A 10,604-nucleotide genomic window follows, 5' to 3' on the forward strand; every position below is an offset into this window, starting at 1 on the left:
AAATGACTACTGTGCAAGATAGCTCGCAAAGGAAGTAACCGATTTTTTCGAAACTTTGTTCATCGTAATATTCCTTCCAAACTTACATAAAATTATATCAAATTCGAAGAATTATGTACAGGTAGAGAACTGTTAGCGTAATATTTTAAAATAAACATGCGGAGGAAAAATTTGGGTTGCTTTATAAAAAGCTGAAACCCCATGAATTTCAAATAAATATTGAATATTGACGTCAGAGGTCAGTGATTTGTGTAGAGATACAACAGTTCATATTGGTTTTGCTTCTTTTCCTTACTTCACAGACTATATATGTATGTTGTTAAAGTCGATTGATTCGTTTTTACTTGTTTTTATAATTACGATGATGAGTTTATAAAGGAGAGTAAATAGCTGCGGTCCATTTGGGTGACGTACATTGAAGACATACATATACTTCATTTCCATCAATTGTTGTTGTTTTTTTATTCTAACAATTGATTTTGATGTACGAGTGAGTATTCACCAAAATGTAAAAGTCCACACAAAACTTTGACAAATAAATTAATATAATGAATAAATTAATATAATTTTGAATAGGATTATTTATGCATATGTTACCAGTATATCAACAATGTAATTATTTACATTAAAATATAAAAAAAATATTTTTTCTGGAATTTTATAATTTTTTTTATAATTTTTTTTATATATTTTTTTTTTAATTCAGTGTAAAAGTCCGGTCAATTTATTTAATTCTGTATAAAAGGCCGGTCTATATCAATTAAAGGCATCACAGTAATATATTACTTTCACTTAAACATATCGCCAAGAATTTGTGCACAAATTTCGAGGACGAAAAAATGAAATTTGTTTTGTTTTTAACCTTGTTTTGTGCACTGGCAGTCCTCATTGCGGCAGATGCTGTGGAGTCCAACAATGAAGCCAACACCGAATTGGTACGCGAGAAACGTTTCATTAAAGCTATAGGTGGAGGTTTCGGTTTCGGAGGAGGTTATGGCGGAGGCTATGGTGGAGGTTATGGCGGAGGTTATGGCGGAGGTTTTGGTGGAGGCTATGGAGGAGGTTATGGTGGAGGCTATGGCGGAGGTTATGGCGGAGGTTATGGAGGAGGTTATGGTGGAGGCTATGGCGGGGGTTTTGTTGGAGGTTTTGGCGGCGGATTCATTGGTTAGACGACCAAAAACAATAATTGTAAATGTGTAAATATGAATAAATATTCAATAATAAATACATAATAAAATAAAATTCTAAAATTGTTTTCCTAAGTTTGAAGGACAATACTGGACAATAGGGCTATAACCAAAAAAATACCACCACATAGCCGTGTAGAGCATGGAAAACTATTATTAAATACGGTGTTAATTTTTCTCTATCGCGAAAAAAGTTTCCGCACCGAATGCATCGAAGTTCAGTAATGCATTTTTTAATTTTATCTGTTATAACAACATATTTGCTTTTCATTAAAATTTTTATTTTTTCGTAATCTAATTTAAAATCATTATCAAACCGTTCTGGACCAATTTGTTCTCAAATCGCGCCATTTCGGAGCATATTAGGAACTTTTGACACTATTGCAATTTTTGGTTTTTCTTTATAAACTCGTGAGTTTTATGTTTATATTTTTTGTACCTATCGGACAAGAGAATATGGGGACATTTGCAACGAATTCGCGAAAGTTACAGGCTGTTTTTGTTGACTTTGCCTGTGAGAAGAAAAAAATGGGATGTATTACCGACTTTTGCGATATCTCCGTTATTTGGCCACCTACGTCAACCTATTTTGCATCATTGTAAAGATGGGATTTTTGATATTTTTGCAAATGTGTTATTTTTTCTTTCATTAGCAGGTTTTGCTTTTGATATACCCCATATAGAAGCGGAGATATTAGCTTTGAAATAAAATGTTGACTTTTTCTCCAAATAAGTTTGTTTTGCCCATTCCGACCCCTGAATATTATCCGACCATCACCAAAATCAATAAGCTTCTTCCCCTCCGGGACCCCCATCAACACCCAAAATTTGGTGACGATCCGATCAAAATTGCGACCTGTAGCGTGATTACATGGTTTAGATGGACGGACGGACGGACGGACGGACACACATAGCCAGATCGTCTCAGCTCGTCGAGACAAATTATAATACCCTCCCCACAGAGTGGAGTATGGTATATATTCTCCCTAGATTGGTTTAAAGTCTGTACGAGGATCAGTTTTAAATTTTTACCAAACATAGATACCGTTGAACTGTTTACAATGATATAAGTTTCCTGGTGGGCAAGATCTAATTTCCTATAGCACTCCTAGAGCGCGACAACTGCAACTTGAGTATCCGATTTGACAGAGACGTAGCAAATCGGAATATCTCTCCCAACTGTACATCAAATTCCCAGAAGGTATATATAGTACTACTTCGGTTACCTCCCTCACAAATTCTCAATAATTTCACTTATGTAAACTTATACTGTTAAAAGATCGGGTTGAAATACACGCCGAATGTATTCCTTGCAGTCGCGTTTAAAAAGATATTACGTATATCATGGGCAAGTCTATACTTCCTGACATAATGGCTCAACAAACACTATGTATCCAAGGGTGACAAACTAAAATGGCTGATGAACATAATAACTAACGAAAGGAGCGCAATGTCAGCCTTTGCAGTTTATAATATTTTTCACAACCTTATATCAAGTTTGAAGATGGTATATTTCGCATATGGAAAGAGTATTTTTCCATACTGTTGGTGTCCACTAGTAGCGAAGACGACGAAGATACCACAGATCCAATACCTGAAGATGGTATCGAATGTATACTGCCCAGCCAAGATGAGGTGAAGTCAGCAATAAACCGGCTTAAGAATAATAAGGCAGCAGGAGCTAATGGCTTACCAGCCGAGCTGTTTAAATTCGGAGGCGATACGCTGATAAGGTGTATGCATCCGCTAGTTAGCACCCTCTGGCAGAAATAACGCGTACCCAACGAATGGAACCTGAGTATCCCGTTTCCCGTCCACAAGAAAGGAGAAAAGACTCTATGTTCTAACTATAGAGCCATAAGTTTTCTCCATATTGCCTACAAGATACTGTCGGAGATATTATTCGAAAGACTAAAGCCTATGGTCAATAAAATATAGGGAAAAAATCAAAAACTTCATAGCGCGATATCTCAGAAACTTGACGTATGGCGAAAAATTCCTTTTGGGTTCTTAGCATACCCATCAAGGGCTTTCATCTCCAAAAGAAATTTTCCACCCCCCAAAAATGCTGCTGCACAGTGTTATAAGACAGCCTTCGATAGCCACCATTCCAAGCCATGTCTGAATTTGGCATCCCCGCAAAGCTCTTTCGGCTTTGGCTCATTCGGAAAAGGTTATACGAGATGCAAATGTTAAAAGAAATGGCACAATAAACAGCAACAGCCACATGTTACTTGCTTATGCTGATGGCATTGAGATCAAGGGACGATCAGTAAAGGAAGTATCTGATACCCTTAAGAAGATCGAAGGAGAATCAGCAAAAGTGAGTTGGTAGTAAACGGCGAAAAGACAAATTTGATGGCGTCGATGCGCAATGCGTCCATAGAGCTAGGACCAAAAGTGGAAGTTGGTTCCTATAATTTTGAGGTAGTAAAAGACTTCGTCTACCTCGGCACCGCCGTAAACACAATAAACAACATAAGTTGTGAAATAAAAAGAAGAATTATATTGGCGAACAGATGCTACTTTGGCTTGAGTAAGCAGTTTAAGAACAAAGCCACATCTCGTGAGAACGACGTTAAGTTCGGCCGGGCCGAACTTGTTATACCCTCCACCACAAGTTGTATTGAAGTAAAATGGAATAATTAGTTTCCTTTCGTGTATGAAGAATACTTAATACTAAATTTCAGCAATTTCGGTAAAACAATGTGAGGCACCATTCTATGGGGGCTATTTCAAAACGTTGATCTATACCGACAAATTTCTGACGGAAAGTTTTTAGGCTCAAAGAAGACAAAATACCAAATTTCCTATATTTCGGCAAGAGAATGTGGCTAAAACTAAAAAAAATACCGAAAATAAAGAAGTAAGCTTCTATGGGGATATAGGAAGACGTGGACCTATACTGATAATACTCTTCTGGACCTATACCGGCAAATTTAAAGGGGAAGTTTGAGTACCCCCAAAGAAGTCTAAATGCCAAATTTCAGCCATTTCGGTGGAATATTGAGGCCACAACGTTCAAAATACCGAAAATCGGGAGGTACCGTTCTATGGGGGCTATATGAAGGCATGGACCGATACCGATAAAGTTCTGGGGGAAAGTTTTATACCACCAACGTAGACTAAGTACCAAATTTCAGCCATTTCGGTGTGATAATGAAGCTAAAACCTTCAAAATACCGAAAATCGGGAGGTACCGTTCTATGGGGGCTATATGAAGGTGTGTACCGATACCGACAAAATTCTGGGGGAAAGTTTTGTACCCCTAAAGAAGACTACGTACCAAATTTCAGCCATTTTGGTAGGATACTGAAGCTAAAACCTTAAATATATCGAAAATCGGGAGGTACCGTTCTATGGGGGCTATATCAAAACGTGGACCGATATATCCCATTTTCCATACCAACCATCCTGCAAGTAATAAAAACTTCTGTACCAAAGTTTGACTCTCTATCTTTAAAATTGCGAGCTGTATCTTGATTTCAACAGACAGACGGACGGACGGACAGACGAACATAGAATTTTATGCTGATCAATAATATATATACTTTATAGGGCCTCCGACGAATATTTCGATGTGTTACAAACGGAATGACAAATTCAATTATACCCTCCATATGGTGGAGGGTATAAAAACAACGCTTAACAAAACACTGATACTACCTGTGCTAATGTATGGTTCCGAAGCCTGGGTACTTGCGCAAGCAGATAAGGCAGTGCTTGGTATGTTTGAGAGAAAAATTCTTCGAAAGATCTACGGGCCAATCTGCGTTGACGGTGAATATCGACGTCGTATGAACCATGGAGCTGTATCTGCTATACAACGACATCAGTGTATATAAACGAATTGAGATGCAACGATTGCGTTGGCTAGGCCATAAGAATGAGCGATGATGAACCCGCTAAAAAGGCTTTTAAATACGGCCCACATGGTGGTACACGCAGATCTGGCAGGCCAAGGCTTCAATGGAGCAAACAAGTGGAAAATGAGATGGGAAGAGACGGTATTCCAAAAAGCAAAGCAACAAACAGAGAGAATTGGAGACCTTTTCATAGTTCGGCTTATGGAACAAATGTTCTGTAATGGACCAGCTAAATAAAAAAACAAGTAAGAAAAGCGTTAAGTTCGGTCGTGCCGAACTTTTTATACCCTCCACCACAAATTTCAGCCATTTCGGTGGATTAATGTGGCCACAACCTTCAAAATACCGAAATGCGGAAGGTACCGTTCTATGGGGGCTATATGATGGCGTGGACCTATACCTAAAAATTTCTGGGGGAAAGTTTTATACGCCTAAAGAAGACTAAATATCAAATTTCAGCCGTCTCGGTGTGATAATGAGGCTAAAACGTTCAAAATATCGAAAATCGGGAGATATTGTATTATGGGGGGCTATATCAACACGTGGACCTATATAAACATTTTATGGTAGAAATGTTTCTTAGCCTCTGGAAAGACAAAATACAAAGTTACAACCGATTCTTCGGTCAAATGGGTCTAATACATTCAAAATATATTCAAATGACGCGTACTTTATAAGGGGCATTATGTGGGGGCTATACCAAAACGTGGACCTATATAACCCAACTTCGGTAGGAATGTTTTCTGGCCTCTGAAGACACAAAATACCAAACTACAATCAATTCTGTGGTCAAATGGGTCTAATACATTCAAAATATATTAAAATGATGCGTACTTTATATGGGACCTTATATGGGGGCTATACCAAAACGTGGACCTATATAACCCAACTTTGGTAGGAATATTTTTTGGCCTCTGGAGACACAAAGACCAAATTACAACCAATTCGGTGGTAAAATGGGCCAAATATCTTAAAAATTCCTTAAAACGACGACGCGTCACGCGTCATTTTGTATTTGGGCTATACGAAAGCGTGGACCTACATAGCCCGCTTTCAATACCAAAAGTCCTACGTAAAAATAACATATTTTCCCAAAATTTCATCAACCTACGTCAATCCGTTCGGACGCTAGAGTGATTTCCACAGACGGACAGACGGACAGACGGACGGACATGGCTATATCGATGTAGAATTGCACGCTGATCAAGAATATATATACTTTGTGGGGTCTACAATGATTATTTCGAGTAGTTAAAAACGTAGTGACAAACTTAATATACCCCCATCCTATGGTGGAGGGTATAATAATAATATTTCGACCAATTATTTCGAGTAGTTAAAAACGTAGTGACAAACTTAATATACCCCCATCCTATGGTGGAGGGTATAATAATAATATTTCGACCAACTCCTTGAGGTATCTATCCCATTTACTTTCAAAATTTGTACTTAAGTGAAGCATCGAAGATCGGTTGGAAATTTTGTATCGAAAGATCTAAATAAGCCGAAAGATCTAAATAAGCACTACGGTGCCCAATCAAAATGGCTAATGAATACACATTAACTATCGAAAGAAGTGACTCTCAGCCATAGATCAAGTTCTCAAATAGGCATTCCTCCAGCGAAATGTTTTAATCCTACAATCGATAACTTTTCTTTCACTTTTTTTTTTTTGTTTTGAAATAATCATAATAAAATCTGAGTCGATGTAGCCCTGGCCGTCTGTCTATCTGTTGTAATCATTCTAGCGTCCACAATAATTGAGCTAGACCGTTTTCGTTTGCACAGGGGCTTTTCATATTCAGGTCAAGGTAGAAGATGGACTATATCGGCCCACTTTTGGCATATCCCCAAAACTACCGGTACCTTCCGATTTTCGGAACTTAACTATTTTTTACTTGTTTATATATAAATAAATGACAATAAAGATGTACTTTTTATATAATTTATTTATTTATTTATTTGTTTAATTTCAACAAACTCTGGCGTGTGTTTTATAGGAAATCTTACATATTTTAACCATGATATCCATGGCCACCACTTCCGCCATGACTTCCTCCATGGCTTCCTCCATGGCTTCCTCCATGACTTCCTCCATGACTTCCTCCATGGCTTCCTCCATGACTTCCTCCATGACCTCCTCCATAACCGCCTTCATAACCTCCTCCATAACCTCCTTCATGACCTCCTCCATAACCTCCTTCATGACCTCCTCCATAACCGCCGCCATGACCACTTTCATGACCTCCACCATAACCTCCTCCTTGGCCACCATGGTTACCGCCGCCATAACCTCCTCCTCCACCATAACCGCCACGTTTTTCACGTACTAAATCCTCAAGACTTTCATAATCGGCAGCCGAACACAAGGCAAAAATTGCCATAAAGATGAACGTTAAACACAATAGAAATTTCATTTCAACCGGGACGTTTTTGTAAAGTTTTTTCCTTGAGTTCCAATAGTCTCCTACTGTTTTCAGATCAAACTCAACAGGCTTTTATATCAAACGAAGGAATTTTAAAAATTAAAATGGGGCAATTGACTAATTTAATAACTGGCAAATAACTTGTTCTAGATTTTGAAAATTATTCAGCACATGTTCAGTGAATATAAAATAAATCAATAAAATTAAATTTGCTTATTTTTACAATTACATTCCAGTTTCGAAATTGGCTTCTGATAGGCTTAAGCTAATTTTAATGAGATTTTGTTTTGAAAATCATTTTTATTTACTGCGATTTTTTTTTTTGAAGAAGTAAATTAAATTTTATTTTGCACATTCATTTTTGCTGGCAATGAATGACATGAATGCTGAAATGAATGAGATTCAACCTATTGAAAATTTTGAGAACAAAATAAGTAAAAAATCTATAAGTCCGTGTTTAGACACACAAATTTCTCGGGAAAGTAAATTCAGTTTTTAGGCAATAGGCGGTAAGAACTAGTATTGAGGAGCTCTTTCCTCTCCGCTCTCTCCCACAAAACTCAATTTACTTTCCGGAGAAATTTGTGTGTCTAAACACAGACTAAGTTCGACCGGGACGAACTTTTTGCACCCTCCACCATAAAACATTTTAAAGACAATTGGAATGATTAATTTCCTTTTCTGTCCACAACTTTATGGAGAATTTTTACCGATAAGGCATTTAAAATGTCTATAATCGGGCGGTACCTTTATATGGAGGGCTATATCAAAGTGTGGACCTATATTGACAAGCTAAACTCCTAAAATCGAGAGGTATCGTTATATGAGGACTATACCAATACATGAACCTATGTTTCTAATTTATTGTGGAGAAGTTTTGCAACCACTGGAAACCTCAAATGTCAAATAACAGGCAGTTCGGACAATATTTTGCTAAAATCCTCAAAATACCGAAAATCCGGATGTATTAAAATATGGATCTATGTTGACAATGTTGGGTGCCACCGTGGTGCAATGGTATGCACACCCGCCTTGCACGCTAAAGGTCGTGGGTTCGATTCCCAGGCCAGGCAACATCAAATTCTCAACGGTGGCAAAATACCCCTCAGTGATGTTGGCGACATTTTCTGAGTATTTCAGCCTTGTAAAACTTCTCTACAAGTGGTGCCTCAGGACACGCCGTTCGGACTCGGCAATAAACAGTAGGTCCCATATCATTGAGCTAATATGAATCGGGGTGCACTCATTGATATGAGAGAAGTCTCCCTTGTCCCATCTGGGATGTTTGTGGAACAATTATTATTATTATGTTGATAATTGTTGGAAATCTCAAATGTAAAATAACAGTCAATAACGGTCAAATAATGTAGCAAAAATTCTCAGAACACCGCACATCGGTAGGACTATAAAAAAACATACACCCACGTTGACAATTGTTGGTGCAGAACTTTTTTGACCACTGGCAACCTCAAATATCTGATTACAGGTAGTTCGGTAAATAAGTTTGGCTAAATTCTCAAATTGGAAGGTATAGTTATGTGGGGGCTATATCAATTTATGCACCTATGTTGACAATTTTTGATATAGAAGTTTTGCGATTACTATGAACCTCAAATGTCAAATAACAGCAATTTCGGTCTAAAAAATGTAGCTAAAAACATCAGAATATCGAAAATCGGAAGGTACCGCTGTACTGAACATTTTTGGTGGAGAAGTATTGCGACCACTAGGAACCTGGGGTGACGTAGGGGATGAATGATACCAAGCAACGGTCTTGACCGGCTTTAACATGGCAAAGCCCAGGATTTATCTTGGTCCCTCTTTCATCTCAAGTGGACACTGACCTCCCCGTGGTGTCACCTGGGGAACTGCCTTTAACACCCGTTAAAGGTAGTGAGCTAACATGTGCCGCGCGTTCACCCATAAGAACGTTAAAAACTTGGGTTTGGGCGTCGGGTTAGTAACCCTCCCCTAGAAAAAACATCCTACTATGAAAAAACGAAAGAAAAGAAAAACAAACCCCTCTAAAGTTGACGAACCCCGCAAACGTTTTAAGGACCATGATCTGCGAATCTGCACCTGGAATGTTCGCACTCTTTATAGAGAAGGTGCAGTCTTCGCATTGGCAGACGTACTTGAAAAGTACAAGGCCGATATTACTGCCATACAGGAAATACGATGGATTGGGAAAGGCGTCACAACAACACCTAAAGGTGACGCACTGTATTATAGCTGCCATGACGTAAAGCACGAGTTTGGTTGCGGATTCGTAGTAAGTCGGAGACTAAAACATCTGGTATCCAGCTTCACCCCAGTGAATGAAAGACTTGCTGCAATTCGAATAAAAGCTAAATTCTTCAACATCAGCTTTATTTGCGCTCATGCTCCCACTGAAGACAAGGACGAACAGACCAAAGATATATTTTATGAGTGCTTAGAAGAAACATATGACCGTTGCCCTGCCCATGACATTAAAATTATTCTAGGCGATTTTAATGCCAAAATTGGAAAGGAGAATATCTTTGGCCCAACAGTCGGGAAATTCAGTCTCCACAGTGAAACATCTGACAATGGTATGAGGCTGATAGACTTTTCAGCTGCAAAAAACATGGTAGTTAGCAGTACCAGATTTAATCATCTCGATATTCATAAGGGCACCTGGCTGTCTCCAGATCAAAGAACAAGTAATCAAATTGATCATGTTGTGATAGATGGAAGACATTCATCCAGCGTGTTGGATGTACGATCGTTCCGAGGCGCAAACATTGATTCGGACCACTACCTTGTTGCAGCAAAGGTACGTACCCGTCTAAACGTTGCAAATAAAGCACGAACAGACACAACGCGGAAGTTGGACATCGATAGGCTGCAAACACAACAGATAGCCACAGCATATTCCACTCAACTAGCCCAATTGCTTAACGCGAGCACTCCTTGTCCCGATAACATAACAACACAATGGCAACATATTGCCCACTCCATGCAAACAGCCGCAAAATCCATACTTGGATTCCAGAGACCTCCACAAAGGAATTCATGGTATGACCAGGAGTGTCGTGCTGCTACCGAAGAGAAAAATGCGGCATATAGAGCTACTTTACAATCAGCAGCAACGCGTAGAG

The 10,604-nt window shown here is 38.7% G+C and overlaps 1 protein-coding gene across 1 annotated transcript; it reads right to left on the bottom strand.

Moving 5' to 3' along the window:
- Nucleotides 1-7,071: 7,071 nt before the first annotated feature.
- Nucleotides 7,072-7,552, bottom strand: LOC141388177 (uncharacterized). Its single transcript, XM_073958458.1, has one exon. The coding sequence runs from the start codon at nucleotides 7,471-7,473 to the stop codon at nucleotides 7,072-7,074; it is 402 nt and encodes a 133-aa protein (XP_073814559.1). The 5' UTR covers nucleotides 7,474-7,552.
- Nucleotides 7,553-10,604: the final 3,052 nt, after the last annotated feature.

The sequence above is a fragment of the Musca autumnalis genome, unplaced genomic scaffold, assembly GCF_047663935.1.
Source record: "Musca autumnalis isolate F117 unplaced genomic scaffold, ASM4766393v1 scaffold_1, whole genome shotgun sequence".
Lineage (NCBI taxonomy): Eukaryota > Metazoa > Arthropoda > Insecta > Diptera > Muscidae > Musca > Musca autumnalis.

Excerpts from the sequence above, each read along its gene's own strand:
- LOC141388177 (XM_073958458.1), bottom strand. The coding sequence starts at position 7,473 with ATGAAATTTCTATTGTGTTTAACGTTCATCTTTATGGCAATTTTTGCC.